Genomic DNA, 21,028 nt, shown 5'->3' with positions numbered 1-21,028 from the left:
AGTAATTATCAAATTTTAACCTCTTTTCGAAGAACTTCGTGTAAGCGCGTCATCTTCTTCGCGATGTTGTCTATTCCATGCCTACTGTAGCCAACTCCATGTGCTCCTCGGTCTGATTTCTCATCAATCTTGGCCTGATTACCAGGACGTAGAACTATCTGACCAAGAGTCCCCTCTACTAGAATTCAGATGCGAAGACTCAAAATCGGCCTTGCGACGAAGAAAGTGGCAAGAAGCTCCAAGATTATCAGGATAGGGAATCAATCCGATTCCGCCTAGCTGCCGTACCAAGTTACAACAACGTGAGTACGCAATCAAGAGTACTTCATCAGCCTATGCTCCGAGGATCTCGCCGCGTAAGTAATCTCGTCTGCGAAGTGTGGCCGGCTAAACGATCGAGAAGTTCTCATAATAGTTCTCGCAGGTAGGGGTCGCAGGCAAGCGCATAGAACGAAAATAATAAAAAGGATACGGCCAAGTGATGGGCCAAATATTCCGTCCGCCACACTAATGAAAAGGACCAAATCCATTAGAGGCCCCTTGAATGCCAAAAAAGAAAGGAAGAAAGGGATGGAGGGGATAACTCAACTGGAACTCACGCCCCTGCCCGGAATCGAACAGCGCGCCCCTCAGTCAACCCAGAATCTCTGACTTCATTGGAGTATTTGTTTTTAATTTAACCATTCGGCCACCTCGCACACAGCTTGACCTGACCCGCCGACCTAGACGGACGCTGCTGTGCTGGTGACAGAAATCGACGTTGGGGGGATATATATACCCTTGTGTGCCTAAGGTAGGTAGGTACGTAGATAGCCTCACCTGAGGCAGGTGCGAGGCAGAGGTGCCTGCCCGGCCAGATGATGGTAGACCCGAGATACGTACTCTTTCAGTAGAGAAGAGGAAGGCAGTCGTCTGGGTCGTACCTTCTTCGCCTGTGATTGTGTTATACCCATGACAGGGTGAAAATCACGTGTCCATGAAGTAATCGCCATGACCAGGCCTCATGGGAAGGATTCCTTCTTCCCTCAACTTCAAGGACTGCCATCGACATTGTCTTCAGCTTCAACTTTCTGGCTCAGGGGGGAAAGTTGAAGATCAGTGAACATCCTGCTGGGTATAGGTACTCTTGTTAGTATGAAAAGCCGAGCAGCGGCCATCGGATCTATAAGGTGGCCCTCCATGGTGAGATAGGAAGTCACAATAAACATTAGGACGCACAGTCAACTAAAGTAGGGGAGCACTTGGTGATTATTTCAAAAACCATGGTTGACATCTATCTCTCATGCCTAGGAATCAACCAATCAATCATCCGCTGCAAACATACCCTCTCTTCAACGCCAATGATCATAAAACGCCCACTCGTCTTGCTCTACTCTATGATGTGTGGACATCTGTCTTGGAGATGGCCTCTGTAACCGCCTCAATGGCCGGGTCAGCCTCCGCCTTCTTCTCGGTGGACTCCACCGACTGCTCACCACCGGCAGCCTTGGCCTTTTCCGCCTCCTTCTTGGCCTTCTTGCGGGCCTTCTCGGCGTCCTTTGCCGCCTTCTTGGCAGCAGCCTTGGCCGCCGCCTCCTCCTTTTGCTTTCTAACTTCCTCACCGCCAAAGGCGTCCTTCCACTCCTCAATCCTGGATGCCGCAATCTGGGTAAAGAGATGCTCGGGGGTTCCAAGCTTGTGACCGGGCTTGATGGCGTCAGTGACCCAGGTGTCGGGGATGAACGGCTTGGGCTCAACACCGAGCTGCTTGAGGATAGCAGTAGAGGTATTGGGCAGGTACGGGGCAACGAGAGAGGCCAAGAGGTCGATCTGGTTGAGCGCGAGACCGATAACGGCGGCGCAGCGGTCGGGCTCTTCGGTGAGAAGTCTGTTGTCGAGCTTGTTGTCCTGAAGCAGCTTGTTGCCGAGGCTATGGGTCTTGTTAACTGGCATTACCAAATGAAGGGAAAGATGATGGATCAACTTACGCAGAGATCGACATGATGCTCTGAAGGCCAGCCCTCATCTTGGTGGCCTCCATGTTGCTGATGTACTCCTTGAGCAGGGCGTTGACCTCCTCGACGTGCTTCTTCAGGTAGTCGTCGCTGTACTTTGTGTAGTCGGGGACTGCGCCTTCCGTCTTGGCCTGGCAGAACTTGTTGACTCTCTGGCAAAAGTTACCGAGGTTCTTGAGGAGCTCGTTGTTATTGCCGTCAACCATCTCCTGCCACATGAACTCGGAATCGGAAGTCTCGGGGCGGCGAGACAGCAAGTAGTATCTCCAGACATCGACGGGCACACCAGTCTGCTGGACCTGGTTGCCAAAGACACCAACACCTCTCGACTTGCTGAACTTGCCACCCTCGTAGTTGAGGTATTCGGTGGTGGAGATCTTGTGCAGCTTGGTCCAGTTCTCGCCGGTGCCGAGCTGAGATCCGGGGAAGATGATGGTGTGGAACTGAACGTTGTCCTTGCCCATGAATTGGTACAGCTTCACGTCATCGGGGTTCTTCCACCACTGCTCCCAGTTCTTGCCCTCGAGGTTGTCGCCGTCGGTGTAGTTCTTGGTGATGGAGACGTATCCGATGCAGGCATCGAACCAGACGTAAAACACCTTTCTGGCGTACTCCTCTCCGACCTCGTGAGTCGGGATCGGGACACCCCACTTGAGATCTCTGGTGATACCACGGGGCTTGAGGCCCTTGTCGATCCAGGCCTGGGTAATCTGCTCGGCATTGTTGCTCCATGAGCCCTTCTTGCTAGACTCCTTGAACCACTTGACCAGGTCGTCCTTGAGTGCGTCAAGTTTGAGGAACAAGTGCTTTGTCTTGCGCTTCTCCGGGGTAGCTCCGTCGAGCTTGCAGCGGGGCTTGATCAAGAAGCCGGTGGGTTTCGCGGCAACGTCATCGTCGGCAGAAGCGTTGGCTTCGGGTTCGGGCTCGAGGGGGTCGAGAAGGTTGCCGCACTTGTCACACTGGTCGCCTCTTGCGCCATCGTAGGCACAGATAGAGCAGACACCCTCGACGAATCGGTCAGCGAGGAAAGACTGGTGGGCCTCGACGGGGCAGAAAGGCTGGACGGTCTCGCGCTCCTCAATGTATCCGTTCTTCCACAGCTTGGAGAAGATATCCTGGACAATCTCGGTCTGTTGGGCGGTCGGGGTTCGGCCGAAGATGTCGAAAGAGATATCAAAGTAGTCGTAGATGCCCTTGTGTAGGGCGTGGTACTTTGCGCACAGCTCGGACGGGGTTACGCCCTCCTCAAGGGCCTTGGTCTCGGTGGCAGTGCCATACTCGTCGGAACCGCAGACTGTAACAGACGGAGTCAGCCGGTATTGGATAAGACTCAAGAGAGAGGTGTAGTCGCAACATACTGTAGATGGTGGGGTTTCCGCGAGCACGGGAGTACCGCGCAAAGACATCGGCAGACAGCACACTGCCAATGATGTTGCCGAGATGAGGAACGTTGTTGACGTAGGGAAGGGCGGAGGTGATGAGAACGTTGTTCTTGCCCTTGACGGGCAGAATGGGATTCGGCGCCATGATGTGTGTGTTTGCTGTGTGTGAAGAGGAGAGGAAGGAAAAGAAAGAATGGAAACTGGAGATGCCGACTTTCTCGGGGAAAGGAGTCAGAGGCGGCCACACACAGCACAGCGTAAGGTACAATTGCGCCCACGGTCAGGTACGTCCCCCACTGCCCAGGGCAACTGCCAACTGTGACTGACTCTGCCCAGAATTGTTGCGCGAGCCTTGGACCCCGCACTATCCCCTTTTGGGATGAGGGGCACCGTGGAAAAGCTTGGGCCATTTCTCAATCGCAATCGCCGAGTCTTCTCACTCCTCACTCAGTACTCACTCACTCATTCGATAATTTGATCATCAATGGTTATGAGATGAATTATGTGATGAGCTAGCGATGTTGAGAAGAAACACGTTGTCCTATCCAGGCGCCTACATCTATCATGTGCTCACTGTGAATTGCCATTGACTTCAATTTCCATGTCTCATCAACTAGTCTCCCTCAGATCTCACAACCGGCAAATGTCATCATACCTCCAAAGATGTGATGACAATAGGGAGCGTTGGGCGCATTGAACAGACTTTCTGGCCAGCGCATAAATATCCTACCGTTGGCCAGTTATGACCTCAATTTATGACTCCCTTCGATCGATGTACCTTGTTGTCTTGCCCTCACCTTAGTCTTGACAAGAGTTGACTCAGTCAGCCAAGCTGTGTCACCTCCACAACCTTTGTTCGCTCAGACAGCAATGGACGTATTTGTTGCTGGTTACACGAGCCGACAGGACACAGTCTAGTCGAAAGCGGGAAGTATGTTTACTCTCCTGTTCTCTCTCTCACACCACTCACCTCACCCTCGACTTGCAGTCCTAACTGTTTACATCAATTCACCGTCTCTTTAACAAGAGAATTGACGTATTCGCTAGTATCATATGTAGTTAAATGGTCTATAGTATCCATCCTGCAGTGATATTGATGGGGAGGATCGCTATTTTCATCCGCACAAGCTGATCCCGATACAATAGACTTCTGCAACAAGGGACGACATAATTCAAACTAGACCCTAGAGTTCAATCTTATGGCCAATTCTCTTGCATATCACATCTAGTAGTTACATCTCACAATACCCTTGTGTTGAAGCTTCGAATTATGCTGCCCCCTTAGACAAGATATAATGAAGCTACTTATCAATTCAAAGTGAAAACCGGTATAAGTACTAGGTAACATGCTTTTGCCTTGATTTGCCGTAACTTTTGTCCATAAATGTGACCCTCCTCGTTCATCGCCGTTTTCCCAGGTTGATCCAACTGAGCCACACTTGCCCCTTCATGTTCATGAGCAGATGGAAACAAAAACACCATCACCATCAACGTTCATAGGGCGCCAGATTCCACACATCAACAACACCACTATGCCTCCCAACAGCCATCATCTTCCCATCCATCGAGAAAGCCGCCGCCGTAACCAGCCCATCGATCCCCTCCGCCGTCGTCACCTCAGCCAGGACCTGCCCAGAGTACACATCCGAGATATCCATGCCCTCCTCCGTCCGACACGCCAGGAACCGACAATCAGGCGACACCGCCAGCGGCCACCCCTCGTTGTTCCTCACCTTATTCATCTCCCAGCTCGACACCCGCCCAGCCTCGTGCTCCCACACATACACAGCCCTCGCCCACACCGACACAACCACCCTCCCATCCGGCGACACCCCCAACGCCCGCGCACCCGTCCCCGTCCCCGTCACAACCCCATCCACCTCCATCCGCCGTAACGTCCTCGCCGTCTTGGCCTCCGATATCCTCACCGTACCATCTCTCGACAGCGTCACGAGGTCCGCGCCATTAGGCATGAAGAGAAGATGCGTCGGCGCAGCATGGTTCATCACACCCGCCACCTTCTTCGTAGGCGGCATCCCAGGCGGACTCGTCGCCGCCTCAAACACAACCACAACCCCCGACGGATCCGCCGCCGCAAGCTTCTTCCCGTCGGGACTAAACGCCGCCGGCGGCCCGACACCATTCAATGCGCACCGCACATGTCGCCCTTCCTCCCCGGCACGAAGCTTCACCCGCCACTCCCGCTTCCATCCCGCATCCTTCTCCACCACGGCCGTCAGTTTCCCGTCCGGGCTAAAGACTACCACGGGCGCATCGTTGTTGATGTCTGATGCCACGAGCCGCGCGCCCACGGCGCCGGGTTTCTGGGAAAAGTCCCAGATCTTGGTGCTGGAGGGTAAGGCGGTGCCCGTGTTGTCCTGGGAGGATGCGACGTAGCCTTTGGGACTGACGGCGATGGAGGTGACTGGTCCGTTGTGGGGGATGGTGCGGCCGAGGTGCTTGAGGCGCAGGATTGATGGTGGGAGGGTGCCGTCGTGCAGGTTGAGGGACTGTATTGATCCCGAGACGGATTGTGTCCTTACTGCAACCCGTTGCGCGCTGTAAGTATGGTCAGTTATTGAATATTTTATCTTGAGTGATTTTGAAAATTGTCGCGTGTCGTGTGCGTAAATGTCACGCAAAGAAACTCACCCTCCTGCGACCGCTTCCTCATAGCTGGGCATCGAATCATCCGCCGGCGGGCCATTACTGGCATCCAGGAAAGCGCTCATCATGTCAATGTGTCTCTCTGTTCCGTTCAACCCAAACTCAACATCCTCTGCCGTCCGGCGGAATTCCCCAGTGTAACGAATGAGAAGTTTTTGTGAACAAGAAACAATGTGGAAGATGGCTAAGGTCGGATTGAAAGACGCTAGACGTTTTCCCCAGATCAACCGATCAGATCAGTCATGTCACCTTGCCGAGACCCCGGTCTCTTCGGGCGGCTTGGGATGTCACCGCACACAGCCGCAATGGTTGAGCTTCTCAGACCCCTGTCGCTGCTTGTCTCTCCGCGGAACATTGTTTGCGTCGCCGATGACCGGCGCACCGGGCGCACCGGGCCCCAGCTTTAGAAGATGGAAGGGATTTTACCTACAAATGCGCCCGGAAAATGACTGCCCGGAATGGCGGAGCTCCTCCATTCGGTCGCATTCCGCCGTTGGAGTTGAGTTACTTGATATCTCACAGCTTTGATCAGTGCGTCTGCTGAGATGAGGATCCAGATTATATGCATTTGCAAATGGTCATTAAATGGTATTCTTTTGCTTCGCTATTCACCTCACACCCACACAGTCCATCTCATGCCTACTGGCCAAATGCCTCCTCGTAGTTGGTCAGGCAGTATCTGTAGCGGACGCTAGAATCCTCAATGCCGTTCATCGCCGACCTCAAACCATCAGCGCTGATGGGAACCTCCTGCACCCACGTCTTGATGCCCTTATCGGCAGCGAGCTGCAACATCTCCAAGGTCTCGCGTCTGCTGCCCAAGTGGGAGCTGCCAATGAAGCAGCCGTTGGGGAGGAAGTCCTGGTTGCGAACGGTGATACCACCGCCGCCAGGGAGACCAACAGACACCCACTTGCCGTGGACATCAAGAAGGCTGAGGTAGGCAGACAGGTCGAAGCCCTCGAATGAGTTGGCCGTGTTGAGGATGAGGTCAAAGGTCATCTTGTGGGGCTCGTTCCAGCCCTTCTCGCCGCTCGCCAGGTAGCCATCGGCGCCCATCTTCAGAGAGTCCGCCTCCTTGGATCGCGAACGGGAAATGGCCCAGACCTCAGCGCCCAGAGCCTTGGCAAACATGACACCAAAGTGACCGATGCCACCAATACCAACAATGCCGACCTTCTTGCCAGGGCCGCAGCCGTTTCTGATCAGAGGGCTGTAAGCTGTCAGGCCAGCGCAAAGCATGGGAGCAGCCATAGTGCTGGGAAGGGCCTCGGGAATGGGGAAGACCCTGTTGCTTTATTAGCATGCATCTCACTTAAAAGGTATCGATACACGTACCAGTGCTCGTGTGTGCGAACGTGGGAGGAGTAGCCACCCTGGGAGATGGCGCCGGAGTCGGGGAACGTTGATCCGTAGGTGTCAAGCTGGTGCTTGCAGTATGTCTCGTTGTCATTCTTGCACTGACGGCACTCGAGGCAAGCGTAGGACTGGGCTCCAACACCGACACGCGAGCCCTCCTTGATCTTGGTGACCTTGGAGCCGACTCTCAGGGCCTTTCCGACGATTTCTAAGCAGGTGAGTATTAGTCTACATGTCAGGCATATACAGTAACCATCATGAACTCACCGTGACCGACGGCCAGAGGGTAGGGCTGGGCACCCCAGTCACCCTTGATCGTGTGAACATCACTGGCGCAGACACCGCAGCACTCAATCTTGATATCGACGTCGTAGTCGCCAAACGGCTTGGGGTCAAACTCCTGCTTCTTAAAGTCTTGCCAGGCCTCGGCACTGTTGACCTGGAAGCCGGTGAACTTCTCGGGAATCGACATGATGGGTGAATGTGTTCGAGTGAGGAGTGGTCTTGTAGATTCGTCTGGCTATTTTCGAGATACAGCTTTGGTCTTACACCAGGAGCAGTAGAATGGCACGAAAGAAGAGGGAGAGAAGGAGGAAGAACGAAGGATTCGGGAGCTGCTCACGACGGGCAGAGGGAACCGCGCCGGATGAAATACCCTGACCATTTCAGAGGTGCTCCCGAACCCCCCACCATCTCATTTGTCGCGGCCCTGCGCGTGGAGCGTAGGACATCTATCCTTGAGTGAGGGGCACCTCCCAGCTCGGACGAGGAGGGGCTTATGTCGCGCCGCAATGTCTGCCCATGCGAGCTAGATGGGGGCGGGACCCTTGCTCAAGGCTAGGCGCCTGTTGGAAGGAAACCATGGCTCTCTCATTCGATTCTCCCGTGAGTTTGCGCCATTGGCTTCCTTCATCTGTCCGCCCGTCGCAGATCGATGTGTTGGTAACGGCACTGCATGAGATAGAGTATGTTTCCCGAAATCGAATCGGTTCTTGTCGTCTTGGCCGTTCAATGCCTCTGCTGTAAGACCTGTTGAGCTCGCATCCTTCTCCGTCACTTTCTTACATTCACCCGCCCTTCATCCATCTTGTCGCGCTGCCCCGCGATGATACCCCACCATTGCCCGCCAATTGCACCCCGTAATCCACCCGATTCGAGGTGGCTCCTCCGGGGGTTGGGGGAGGGAAATTGTCCGGAAGATTTTCCGAGACCGGCTGCCGAAATTCCCACCATTCACAGTTGTAGGATTCCCCTCTTGAACGTTGAACACCGGATGGGAAACCCACGATCACAGATAACGCCGGGCTTGGCCTGGACCAAAAATCTTCGTCAAGGGGCCAACCTCGCTGCATTGGACGTCTGGACTCCCTTCTTCGCTGTATCTCGGCAAATGTCTCCGAGTGCATGTGTGCCGTGCAAATGTCCCTAGCCAACCATCTAATCCCGTCGTGTGTGCTGGGTCGATCCTTTAACTGCGCTGCACCCCATCGAGGTATGCGTGACGCCGCTCGAGCGGGTGACCAGGCCAACATGTCGGTACTGGCTCGGGGTTGTCCCAGCCTTCATTTTGATTTTCTCCTCCGGCAGCTAGCATTTCCTTTTTTCCTTTCTTGCCAGGGACGCCTTTTCTTTAGTTCTCCCCGCTAACTTGTACATTCGGTAGCGGTTCCGGGTAGACCGAACATCGGCGACTCGGGCTCGGTGCAATGATCGGACGGTCCTCCGGCGCTGAAGCAACATCCCAGCCGGGTAGGCTATTTGAGCTTGGCGAACTCTCCCATGCTCTATTGATGCTTTCTCGCAGGCGCCGGTGGACCGCTTAATCCGACGCCGGCCAAAAACGCAATCCTCATCGAGGCACCAAAGTAGACGAACGGGACGTTCCCCCAGTCGATAGCATTCCACTTGGCAACGTTGTAGTACACTTCCGGCCCCAAGCTTCGAACTGTGTACAAGTGTCCAAAGTCGGCTACAAGGAGCACGAACAGAACTGTCTTCCAGACGCGCAGGTCCGAAGTTGCGCGAAGAACGAGAGCTTCATTGAGAGCAAATAGCAGGTATAGGTTTGCAAGTTGGGAGAGGACGATCGAGGTTCCCTGAGGGATGATTTCGGGTTTCGAGACGGCGTGAGTGAGTTGAAGGTATTCGTCGGGTCGAACATGGGCGAAATAGGCGCCGACAAGAGCAGAGATGGGCTCGATGCCCAGGAAGAATACGCGGTAGAAGAGCGGAATGACTAGGCCGATTCTACCGAACTGGGCGGGTTTGGGAGGCATTTTGGCAGTTTTTGCGGCACGATTTGTCGTCGGCAAGAAGGTAAGAAGATTGACTTCTCGTTAGAAATTGTAGAGAGGGAAGCTGAAGGAATTGAGGGGGAACGTCAAGGCGGTTTCGTCTCATCGCTGGGGATCCTGGCGTGACGGGCACCCTGATGGACTGGGCCTCTCGTCATCGGCAGGAGCAAGGAAAAACTCGAGCTCCGGAAAGACCGGGGGCCGCCGTTGCGCCGGAGCCGAACGGTGAATGGCCCGTGCCCCAAACGCTATTCGGGGATGGGAATTTGCCATTTCACGATGCAACATTGCCGCTCCAAGGTCTAGAGTAAAAGTATCCGTACATATCGCCAATCGCCGTGACCATCATCTTCTACAGCCATCACACAACGCCGTCGAATCGAGGCGCTAACATATTGTCATTTAAGGCCCACAGTCTAACGCAGAAGGTAGGCTTACGTCGAGAGAATCTGGGGAAGCGAAAAGTCACTCAAAGCCATCCCTGACGAGGAAAATATAGATGTGATTCACCCTCATTTGCAAACCTTCAGGCTTGGCATGGAAGCGGTCCCAGGCACTCGCTTATCCTCGACGCCTTTGGTCTGTTTCAAACGCATATGACAATGCAGTGCTCGTGATAGGGAGCCCACCGCCATGGTAGAAGTGAGACTTTCACGGCGGTCGACTGGTCCAAGTGGCACTGAACACTCGGCTACTACGGAGTACATAGTACACGGCACTGGGGCAGTTACAGGCTGACAAGAGGAGCAGGCGGTGAGGCGCTGGTGAGATGCTGTGGTGGATGGCCGGAATGCCGCCCTTCATTTGTCGGGTGCATGAGAGTGTTGCAGCCAATTTCCCGTTGCAAAGGTCTCAATTTCTCAAAGCCTGGTTGCCAGCGACGTCCGCCACAGGATGAATCAATAGCTGAGTCGTCTCTGGGCTGGAATGAGCAAGGGCACTTGCTGAAGCTGGTCTTCAACTATCCGTATATGTCTTTGAATTGTCGCCATATTGCGAAATTCAAGAACCGAGCACATGTCGATGCCCCCATCTCTTACACCAGGCTTGCCATAAAGAACCGTTGAGCAGACCGGAGACTTCAGAGGAAACATCGGAAATGGACTTTGGATCTCCGCTTACAGGGTTGCAGTCGGCCTAGCTTGAAGGATGCGCTGCGGGAAGGGTGGGATTTCCAGGGTGTCTGCATTCAGGGACCGAGACCCTGGGAAGTTGCACATAATCGAGAGACATGCCGCCTGCGAGTAGAAAATCAATGTTGCCAGTTGGCTGCCAACAGTGCTAAGTTTTACAAGTGGAAATGGGATTTTGCGATGGGAGAATGGTGATGGAGGGCAGCGAAAATTGACGTCGAGGCCTATATCTTCTCTTACGGGAAGTATCACACACATCTCTAGAGGCCGGAACAAAGGCAAGTTTCTGTGCTCCGCGACTCAGATATCCGAAACACCAAGTACCGATACATCTGCCCCCCTTCCATTGTTTGACAGCCCTGACACCCACCACGGCGCCCCCCGCGACATCTGCCACACTGCAATTTCATTGTGGTTGCAACCAACCTTACGAGTTGAGGCGGCGGTTCGGGGTTTCTGGTACTGGCTTTCCACCGGAATGTAAACATTGCGACGCTGTGTGATGAATGTCAACAGCAACAATTGTGCATGTTGATGATCAAGAGTCGGGTAATATGGTCAACTGCAAAACTGGCTCATCGCGGTCATTCCCCATCCACCTCCCACATGATACTGAGCTGTCACGGGATGCACTCTTCTGCTGTGAAGCCCATACAAGTTGCAGATATAGGTCATCAATCCCACCGTTTGATCCTTTGGACACCTACGGATACCTGCCCGTACATTTACAATACCCATCTTGATCACACAAAGACGACTCGGTTCCCCCGGCTACCCCGTGCAATCTGCAACAAGCGTGGCGCACGTCCAACTGCTTGTCGCCAGCACTAGTACCTTCACAGTATACCTACTGAAGTCTGATGGTGGAAAGCCGGTCGGTCAGGCCATCTTTCATCCTTTCTTGTTCCTGGGTGTGTCTACCTCGTCGGCTCTTGGTTTCCATCTCTTCTTTTCACCGGCCTTCCACCTGTCAGCGCCAACCTGACGATCTGGCTTCCATTGTTGTTCTTCTCAACGACCCGTCGACTTGTTTTGTATTTCTCTCACACTGCTGCTTCTTCCTTGAGAACAAAGCCCTGAGAACCATTCAAGTGGTGTATGTGTGTAAGTACGTATCTCCTGGCGAATTTACCAGAAATCACCCGGAAACAAGTACGTACCACGTACGATACCGGAGAGGAAGGACCGGGACTTTCTTTGCCCTTTTCCATCGCCAGCCTGGGAGACGGGATTGACATCAACATTACTCGAAACCGTCGCCCAACAACAACAAAACCAGCCGCCAGTCACCACACAACCCGAGGCTCGCACTTGGCTGGGGATCTGCATTGGCGCCCTTTTTTTCCCTTCCCTTCTCGTCCCTACTCCAGGGCTCACAACACGACACGGCAAGACACCCACAGCACAAACACAACGGGCAGATGCTCAGTTGCTTAGGCATTGCACGAATACCTACACCTCTGCCCAACTGTTCCAAGGTCATCGGACCTGTCTGCCAACTTGGACCTCCCACATCAGTCTCTGGCTTCGTGTCACCGTCACCATCCTCGTCCTCATCTTCCACCTCTACTTCGAAAAGAGACCTGGCACTGAATACTCGCTGGGTGGCTGCGCGTTCTGCCCGGTAGTGTGTCCACCACCCTATTTCCCGCAGCCGAATCCAGCCCCGATCCGGTAACCCCAGGAAGCCGATCCCTCTTCCCAGCACTCAAGGAGGACGGACCCTTGAAAATCCATAGAGAAAAAGGGCCAGCCGGGGGAGACGAACACCCTTCGACCCTGACATTTCGACGCCCCTAGGCCTGAATAGGTCGTCTCCAGCAACCCCCCAAACAAACCGTCCCCGGGACCCTCATCAACTCTTCCTGTCGCGGTTCGCTCGCCCTGCCTTTGACTCCCCAGGAGCCAGCGGCCGACTTCCGTGGTTCAGCTTTCCACTGCCGCCTCCGCCTGCACTGCAACTCAACCCCGTCGACGGCTGCTGCAGCCCATCTCGCTCTTTGTCTCAATATCTTTTGAACCACACCCGAAAATCTCCAAAAACTTCCGCCCAACCGTCTCCTTACTGGCCGCCACCTCGTTATCCACCCATTGTCCACCCTGCAGTGGCCCCAAGCCTTCTGCTGGGAAGTCCGAGACATTCCCGTCCTGCAAGTGTGCAACTTTCGGCCGCGCCAGACAGAGTCAGGTTTAGGAAGGGGGAAAAGAAGCAAAAAAGGGAGAAGAAGCTAGGACTGAAGGTATGGGACCGAGACAAGACCCTCCTCGAACAATCTCCCTCTCTTGCCTATTCCCTTTAAACCCTTCAAGCCTCCCACTGACCATGTGATGATCCCCAGGTGTTCGTGCTGTGTTCGCTTCGCTGCCCCACGAATCCGTTTCGACCTCCCCTTTCTCTTCAACGTCCCCGGATACCTCCTTGTCGTCTCGTCTAGAAGGCCAGCTAGAGAAGATCAATCTCGATTTCTAGTTCCAGTCCTTGGGCGACTGCCGCCGACGTCGACGTACGCATCTACACCATGTCTGCACGCATCCACAACCTCTCCGATTGGGCTCCGACCCAGGAGGCCATTTACGACGAGCCCTCATCCACTTCCGCCGTTCAGGAAGATGCTTTTGACGGGCACGCCAACGCCAGACCTTCTTTCCAGCAGCATCGCCTTCGTAGCATGAGTCTTTCTCTCCCATGGCGCCGCAAGTCCTCCATCTTCCACATCGAACCAGAACTGTCAAGCCATCTCGAAGAACTCTCCCTCGAGCGATCTCGAAGCCACGCCGGCCCTAGCGACGAGAACGCTCTGAAGCACGGTCACGGAACACATGCGGGTGGTAACGGCAATGGCAGCATCAAGGGCATGTTCCGTAGGGCGTCCATCTCGTTGAAGGGCATTGTCCACCACCACAAAAGACATTCGATCGGAGGTGCCCACGGCCTGGAGGAGCCTCAACATCACCAGCGTCCCGGCACTGCTCATGCCAACTCACACTGGCACCGCCTTCGCCAGGCCACCAGCTTCCGTCACTCCAAGACATCCCACGGCCCCGACACACAAAGCGACGCCTCCACGTCTGACCACTGCTTCCCCTGCCTGCCACTCCCCGGGAATGGAATCGCGCCGCCTGTTATCCCTTTCCACACAGGCGCTGCAGCCAAGGCTTCTGCCGCGGCCTCGAACCAGGCCTTCCAGAACAAATGGCTTCGCGCTTCCTCTGATGACTTCACTGATCGCGAGAGCGGCATCGGCATCACTGTCACTGGCGCCGAGTCAGATGTAGACGCGGAGGTGGAAGACGCGAACATCAGCCGAATCAACTTCATCTCGCAGCTCCCCGTCGAGCTAGCGATCCAGGTTCTCGCCCATTTGGATGCAACGGCTCTCGGCGCTGCAAGTAGAGTTTCGCGGGAATGGCAGCAGATGGTCAAGAACCAACACGTCTGGAGAGAGTCATTCTTGCGCGAGAAGACTGGAACCTACGCTACCAGTCTACCTGTCCAACCTGGAACCGGACAGGGCGTCCCGCCCATCAACCCGGACGTTAACTGGAAACAGATATACAAGGCCAAGGAAGAGCTCGACCAGCGATGGAAGGAGGGCAAGGCTAAGCCCGTCTATCTGAACGGGCACCTGGACAGTATCTATTGCCTTCAGTTTGATGAGTGAGTATCAAGGCTTCTTTTAGGCGAACGTGTTCAACTAACGATTGCACAGAACGAAGATCATCACCGGTTCTCGCGACAAGACGATCCGAGTCTGGGATATGCGGACATTCGAGTGTCGTTTGGTCATTGGCCCGCCAGAAGTCGTAAACGACGTTTCTCTGCTTCTTGACGAGGATGGACAGCCGGTCCACTACGCAACTCTCCCCGATAACCAGCGCGCCAATCCCTCGATGCCTGCCATGGTCTCTTTCCCCACCCATCACAAGGCATCGATTCTGTGTTTACAATACGACGACCGAATGCTTGTCACGGGATCATCCGACTCGAGCTGCATTGTGTACAACGTTCGCTCCGGCTACAGACCCGTACGTCGTCTTCAGCATCACACTGCGGCGGTGCTGGATCTTGCGTTCGATGACAAGCACATCATCACTTGCAGCAAGGACATCAGCATCTGCGTGTGGGATCGCGCGACCGGCACTCTTCTTCGCCAGCTTCGCGGACATTCTGGCCCAGTCAATGCGGTCCAGATGCGCGGCAACACCATTGTGTCCTGCTCTGGCGACTTCCGCGTCAAGCTTTGGAACATTGATACTGGCAAAAACATTCGGGAATTCCAGGGTCACACCAAGGGCCTGGCATGCTCTCAGTTTTCTGAAGACGGTCGATATGTCGCCTCGGCTGGCAATGACAAGGTCATCCGCATCTGGGACGCCAACACGGGCGAGTGTCTTCGCGAGATGAAGGCCCACGATAACCTCGTGCGCAGCCTGCACATCGACTCGGTCAGCGGACGTCTCATCAGCGGCAGCTACGACACTGATATCAAGGTCTTTGACATGGAGACCGGTCGCCAGTTGCTCGACTTCCCAAGATGGCACGCTAGCTGGGTGTTGAGCGCGAAGAGCGACTACCGACGAATCGTCAGCACAGGACAAGATCCCAAGATTCTCATCATGGACTTTGGCGCCGATGTTCCCGGCATCGAGGCTCTGGAGAGCAGTGGCGGTACCTGCGAAATAGAGGGCGGATACATCTAGACGCATGAAAGACGCATACAACCTACATAATAACCTAATACCGAGAGCGGCAAGGCTGGACCGCCCTCACTTACGACTTTTTTCTTCCTTTTATTCAACCATCATGACTCGATGGCGATCCGGGGTATTAGAAGTTATACGGAAAAAAAGATGAGGCGATTTCTGGAAAGAACAGAACCCTCACGGAGGCGCATTGGATGATGATGGATACTCAACCGCTTGCATTGGGATTGCGGGTGTCTGGTCAAGATTTGGTTTCTTTTCGTTCGGGTTGGGATCCTTTCAAGCATTTGGACTGGACTTTCTTCTTTTTGCATGGCATCCTGGGCTTTGTTGCATAGACGGCTACTGGATAGAAGCATTATAGACTCTGTTTCGCCATCACTTATATTGTCCTTGTCCATGACTGTTCATCATCTGCCGCTTGCGTGACCAATGATTCCGATGTCCCGTGTGGTGACACTTTTGCCACTGATCTACCACTCTTCACTGTCATGCTATGAGACGACGGGTTCATGGTATAGAATGCGGAGAAAACAGCCGTTTCATGCCAGACAAAAAGTCAATGGGCGAACGAGGCGGGAAAAAGACAGGTCGTACGGGGGTGAGCCTCGTTACCAAACTAGCGCGGTCGGTGTAGCAATTTACTTCCTGTCCATTCGAGTTTCAGAACGTGTGCGGCAAGATCAGACGTTCCATTTCGTTTCGACTCACAAGATTTTATTATCTGAAGGCCGGTCGGCCGGGCCTCATTTGCAACTTTGCATGGGTTTTTGTTTCGAGGTTGGTGTGGTGGGGGGTTACCGCGCGTCTTGGGTTGATTATCGGCGTGGTGAGAACGGATGAGTCTGTGCTACTTGTGAGGCCTTGAATTGGGATGGAGATGGGGATGTTAGGCTCAAGTTTGAAGTACTGTACTGCGCTTGACCGTCTTCTCTGTTCGTTCCGCCGGACTGAGATGCTTTGGTACAGGTGCTTGTTTCTTGTGCTGTCTGCTGCAGGTGTAGATTCCGTGAGAATTGGGGGATGTAGTATGCGTCTAAATGCAAGCGAGATGTGATGCAAAGGGTGTCCGGTTCACAACAACGATCAGCATCAAGCCCACGCATGCAAAGTAGAGTCCATGGTGGAGACTCTCTCCACGCCTGGCTCCATGCTTACAGCCCCGGGAAGCTGCGCAATCTACGGAGTAAAGTCGAAGAGGATATTGAGACTCGATCCGTCTATACTTCGGACTCGAGCCCGGGAGCCAATCTCATCTTGAACTTGCCCACGTCCCGCCCACGGTCCGAGAGCACGTTGGCGGGAACTGGATGATTGAGATCAGCCTAATGCGGACCTGACACACGGAGAAGTTCGTGGTCAAAGGGCGACTGACGGGGTTGGACAGATCACGGACCGTGCCTTCCGGTAACCGCGAGGCGCCGCGAGGATGCAGCGTGCTTGGGCATTGAGAAAGTACGCATGTTTGTTAGGGTTGACCTCGATGGGTCCTTGATCATGGTTGTGGTTGACCTCAAGCTGGTGATCTGACTATGAGGGTGGGAGTGCGCGATATCAGTGATAATCAGAATCAGTGTCGTTCAGTCAACGGTGGGACGGCGTTCATCTCAACGATACCAACAGCTGGTGGCGAGGGGTGCACAGAGACTCGGATGAATTGGGATCGTTCAGCCGCCATTTGGACAGAGTGAATCAAACAAGCAGTATGTTTAGATCAGTTCCTTCGATGGTTCAAGGCTCTGGGCTGCCGATCCAGCTTCCAGTCTTGTCCATGAGGCATCGTCATGAAGATGCTAAGGCTGGTGCGTAGGCGACTGAGTAGGAGGACCAGAATATCGTGTGTAGCTGTCTCGCGGACACCGAGGTTGAAAGAGCCATCGACCGAATATCCGTAGCATCTCACATGCACTCGCCAAGTATCGCCAAAAGTCACATGCGTTGAAGAACACCAAAAGTCGCTTCAGCTGGATTATCCGCAAATTGTCTTGAGCAGTTGTTTCGGGCCAAATTCGAGTGAGAGGCTTTGGTTCCAAGAACCCCCAAATCCCCCAAGAGTCAAGATGAAAGCTGAAACAGGGCCGTAGAGCAGGGATCGTTGCGAGTATCACAAACCGACCTTCCATTTCTGTCCTTCCCCGGACCCCATTCCCCCTCAGCATCCACGGCCCCAGACATCAGGTTTGAGTATGGCTGGGGGCAAATTGAGGAGGAACACATAGTCCGTATATATTAGACATTGAACATACACAAGAGCCGCCGTGATGGTGCCGGATGCGACGTTGTTTGGTCGGGCCGGATGGGCAGTACAGAACCTGAGGTGAGGGAGTTCATTTACATGTGTTCGTCTCATGTTGCTTGGTGTATTCTTGTCTTCATCTCACGATGCCTGCCGCCGGAATGTAGATCCGCCGCAGTGCCCGGTAGGGAGGTATTTTTGTTCACCCCGCCGGATCGAACTATGGCCCCGAAAGCGCCTCGGTCTCATGTTTCCGTGGCTTGAATATCCTGCCTCCCGCGCATGCCAAGTAATTCAACCCCGGACTCCCTCTCCAATACCTCAAGGCCTCCAGCGCCTCAAGAAATCACCGCACCGCAGAATTAAATGACGCCGTAGAGAAGCCGGCCTAGACCACGCGGCTTTGACGCAGTTGGGGAAATTAGACTTGTTCGAGTGTCCCGTGGGGATGATCTGCGCTACCAACCCGCCGACCGACGCGGAGGATCTGCGAGGTAGGAAAGGTCACGACTTACTAGGAAGAGGTGGATGAGCGCGCAAAACTGCCACGAGGACATGGGGTGGATGGATGGACACAGGAGGGATAATGGGATTCGAAGGGGGAAGAGGTTGGGGTTCACCCCAGGTCTCACGACTCCACGATTCGATTCGCGAGAGAGCCCACCACACGTTACAATACCTTAGTCGATAGAACGAACACTCACAAGGTGCCCAGGCCATGTGGACATGGGGAACATGGACAACGCCACCTGACCGCGAGAACGAGCAATAACTAACCCCTGAGAAAGAAGGCTAGAGGCGGCAGTCGTAGATCTTATTTTGGGATGTACCCGGTTTAGAGATGATTTTGAGTATTGAAGCTACGCTGTGAAGGAACCCAAAGCCAAGCCAGGCAAAGGCAGGCTTTCAACCGGAGGGATGTCGCCAACCGTTTGTGTCCCTTTTGGGGGAGGAGGGAGAGGTTTCTGAACTTTCTGGGTCCAGAATCGTCCCTTTAGCCTTCACTCATGAAGGTTAATTTCCGTCAGAAATACGGGGGACGGGTGTGGTGTAGCGGCAAGCGGCACATGGTGGTCCTGGGTTTGCTAAAGCTGTCTCTAGACTCTAGTGACATGCAGCTAAAAGTCTAAAAGGGGGCGGCGGACAAGAGTCGCTTGTATTTTTGTACCCGCGAGTCGCAAGTGTCCTATGAGTGCTCAGCTTCTGCTATGCTCGCTGTTTTTGATGGGGGAAATTTGGGGGATTAAGGCGCAGGGTGTAACAGCTTGGCGATGGACATGTCAAGAGGCCAGGAATAGGATCATCGATGCGCAGATAGAGTGCGCGGGACGATCAAGTTTTGACGGGTGGGTTTGGGGGCCCGTGAAGAGGGCATGACTCTGGCGAATTCGTAAGAATAGAGGTTTGAGCATCAATAGTACCAACGTTCTTCAACTACATAGTATTACGGGGCACTCATGGAAGGATTCAGAGTTTGGGGGGCACATGAACAACCAGGGAAGAGTGAATCACAAAGCGACATTGGTGTACTGTGAACAGGAAAGGTAATGCGAACGTTTCGAAACGGCTGCACTGGCAAAGATGGGATGTTGTGAAGCTGCGCCTGTTTGGAACCATTGTCGACTCCTGCGTCGATAGGTAGAGACTCAATAGACATACCAAGGTTGCGCATCTATGCAGTGCGGATATGTCTCAGCAAAGCGTAATGGAAAGTGTATCTACGATCCGCAATTCCAGAAACCAAATCCACGAACTCAGACTAGGCCCGCAAGGTCATGACAACTTGGCAAGAGTAAGCATATCGACTGCCTAGTGCACGCGATGCAAGTGATGTGCTCTCGAGGCTTCAACGTTGCATTAGGCATGGGTGTATTCAGGTACGGCGATCCAGCGGTTGCATGCGGTCCAGTAACTTGATGTCCAGCTGGGGCCGTTTCCTGCACGAGCTCTTGCGCGCAGCTGATGTCTGGTCGTCGACAACCCTCGTAGACTCGTAGTCGTAGTCGGACTTGGTAGCGATGCGACAAAGGTACTTCTCACGGGCCTGTCCTGGCGGGTTGATAGCGGACATGATTCCTGCAAGGGGCATGTAAACCGCCGGCATCGTCAGACGGATCCTGGATACATTCGGGCTCGATGGACGGGATATCCCCTCCGCCTGACGTGCCGAGGGCCGTCGCTGATGGCGAAGTGGTACTATAACCCATCAATAGATGCGACTCAAATACCCTACTCTTTGATCGAATCCCTTAGCATCCCTTTTGGGCAAGACGGGTTTTGTAAGACTCGAAGCGATGCCTCTTCCCCACAAACCATTAACCTTCTCAAAGTGAAAGTGACGCGCCGAACGGAGCAGGTTACTGTTTTCTAAACCTCTTCTCATGTGACAGCGCTTGACTCTGGAGAAGGGCCGAGAATATCGAGCCTTGCGGGGTGGTAGTGCAGTAGCTTCCAATATTGAGAAGAGAATCAGGCAAGTCGCTGGTGAAGAAATGATTACTGGAGGCAGACAGCAGACCCGAGTGGCCGTCTCTCATCACGAGCTCCAGGGTCGCAAGGAGCAGCATCACGGGTGAAAACTCCAGTCGTTGAGAAGGGGGCCCGATGGTAGCCCATGCTTACAGAACGCCATGTACCATTGTGGGAGGCCATCGTCTTGTCACTTGTGTGGCGTGGCTTCAGTTGACAGGTCGTACAGAGTCAATGCCCGGCCAGCCACTCCATGGAACCCAGCTACTTCATGGGAGACCTCTTTGTGAGCGCTTCGATGCCGTCATAGAACAGTTCCAGACAACCGGGCCGTCCAACTTTCTGAGTCTAGTCACCGCAGTAAAATGACATTGTAGGACATGAGAGGGAGATATTCATAGTCAAGAGTCAAAAGACAAGACAGAGTCACAAGCGCCTCGCCCATCTGGGGACCCTCCCCTCCTCATCATCTCCCGCGGGAACAACTGCCATCCAACCAACGGCCACCAACGCACAACCACAGCCAGTGCCGCTGCGGGATCGGGTCGCAACGCGCCCAGCTCTGTGACGCGAACCCCATCAAACCATTTCTCTTTGAGCCCTTGCTGTGCTCGCTGAAGGCGTCTGCCGCTGGTGGAGGGTGTACTGGCTTGAAACGGCGCTATGCCCGATCCTCAGCTACCCCGGCCACTCCATGTCGGCTGTCCAGAACTTCTTTTGGCTCTTTTGGTGACTCTGGCTGGTTTTCGCTGCCTCTTGATCCTACCCTTGTCCTTGCTGTGCCTGCTCA

General features: G+C 54.1%; 8 protein-coding genes across 8 annotated transcripts; 1 reads left to right on the top strand and 7 right to left on the bottom strand.

Moving 5' to 3' along the window:
- Positions 1-1,374: 1,374 nt before the first annotated feature.
- BDP81DRAFT_399886 (methionyl-tRNA synthetase) lies at positions 1,375-3,521 on the bottom strand (the record flags this gene model as incomplete). The annotated part of the gene is made up of 3 exons (XM_060588619.1): positions 1,375-1,909; positions 1,968-3,288; positions 3,353-3,521. The coding sequence occupies 3 exons, from the start codon at positions 3,519-3,521 to the stop codon at positions 1,375-1,377; spliced, it is 2,025 nt and encodes a 674-aa protein (XP_060438947.1).
- Positions 3,522-4,577: 1,056 nt separating this feature from the next.
- On the bottom strand, positions 4,578-6,392 carry BDP81DRAFT_440553 (ribosome assembly protein 4). Its single transcript, XM_060591522.1, has 2 exons — positions 6,029-6,392; positions 4,578-5,935 (listed from the first exon to the last, which is right to left on the bottom strand). The coding sequence occupies exons 1-2, from the start codon at positions 6,109-6,111 to the stop codon at positions 4,864-4,866; spliced, it is 1,155 nt and encodes a 384-aa protein (XP_060438946.1). The 5' UTR covers positions 6,112-6,392; the 3' UTR covers positions 4,578-4,863.
- Positions 6,393-6,456: 64 nt separating this feature from the next.
- On the bottom strand, positions 6,457-8,038 carry BDP81DRAFT_141317 (alcohol dehydrogenase GroES-like domain-containing protein). Its single transcript, XM_060581835.1, has 3 exons — positions 7,670-8,038; positions 7,382-7,610; positions 6,457-7,331 (listed from the first exon to the last, which is right to left on the bottom strand). The coding sequence occupies exons 1-3, from the start codon at positions 7,872-7,874 to the stop codon at positions 6,683-6,685; spliced, it is 1,083 nt and encodes a 360-aa protein (XP_060438945.1). The 5' UTR covers positions 7,875-8,038; the 3' UTR covers positions 6,457-6,682.
- Positions 8,039-8,308: 270 nt separating this feature from the next.
- On the bottom strand, positions 8,309-9,060 carry BDP81DRAFT_141337 (uncharacterized protein). Its single transcript, XM_060581836.1, has one exon. The coding sequence runs from the start codon at positions 8,932-8,934 to the stop codon at positions 8,470-8,472; it is 465 nt and encodes a 154-aa protein (XP_060438944.1). The 5' UTR covers positions 8,935-9,060; the 3' UTR covers positions 8,309-8,469.
- Positions 9,061-9,186: 126 nt separating this feature from the next.
- Positions 9,187-9,678, bottom strand: BDP81DRAFT_399883 (uncharacterized protein; the record flags this gene model as incomplete). The annotated part of the gene is made up of 1 exon (XM_060588618.1): positions 9,187-9,678. The coding sequence occupies one exon, from the start codon at positions 9,676-9,678 to the stop codon at positions 9,187-9,189; it is 492 nt and encodes a 163-aa protein (XP_060438943.1).
- Positions 9,679-13,348: 3,670 nt separating this feature from the next.
- On the top strand, positions 13,349-15,530 carry BDP81DRAFT_454954 (WD repeat domain-containing protein; the record flags this gene model as incomplete). Its single annotated transcript, XM_060593011.1, has 2 exons — positions 13,349-14,487; positions 14,540-15,530. The coding sequence occupies 2 exons, from the start codon at positions 13,349-13,351 to the stop codon at positions 15,528-15,530; spliced, it is 2,130 nt and encodes a 709-aa protein (XP_060438942.1).
- Positions 15,531-16,908: 1,378 nt separating this feature from the next.
- BDP81DRAFT_440548 (uncharacterized protein) lies at positions 16,909-17,680 on the bottom strand. The gene has a single exon (XM_060591521.1). The coding sequence runs from the start codon at positions 17,654-17,656 to the stop codon at positions 17,327-17,329; it is 330 nt and encodes a 109-aa protein (XP_060438941.1). The 5' UTR covers positions 17,657-17,680; the 3' UTR covers positions 16,909-17,326.
- Positions 17,681-19,642: 1,962 nt separating this feature from the next.
- On the bottom strand, positions 19,643-20,421 carry BDP81DRAFT_454953 (uncharacterized protein; the record flags this gene model as incomplete). Its single annotated transcript, XM_060593010.1, has 3 exons — positions 19,643-19,965; positions 20,083-20,194; positions 20,392-20,421. 3 exons carry the CDS (start codon positions 20,419-20,421, stop codon positions 19,643-19,645), a joined length of 465 nt encoding a protein of 154 aa, XP_060438940.1.
- Positions 20,422-21,028: the final 607 nt, after the last annotated feature.

The sequence above is a fragment of the Colletotrichum phormii genome (assembly GCF_030913505.1).
Source record: "Colletotrichum phormii strain CBS 102054 chromosome Unknown BDP81scaffold_32, whole genome shotgun sequence".
NCBI classification, from domain to species: Eukaryota; Fungi; Ascomycota; class Sordariomycetes; order Glomerellales; family Glomerellaceae; genus Colletotrichum; species Colletotrichum phormii.
The sequence above is the reverse complement of the archived record's forward strand: the minus strand, read 5'-3'. Positions and strand labels throughout refer to the sequence as shown.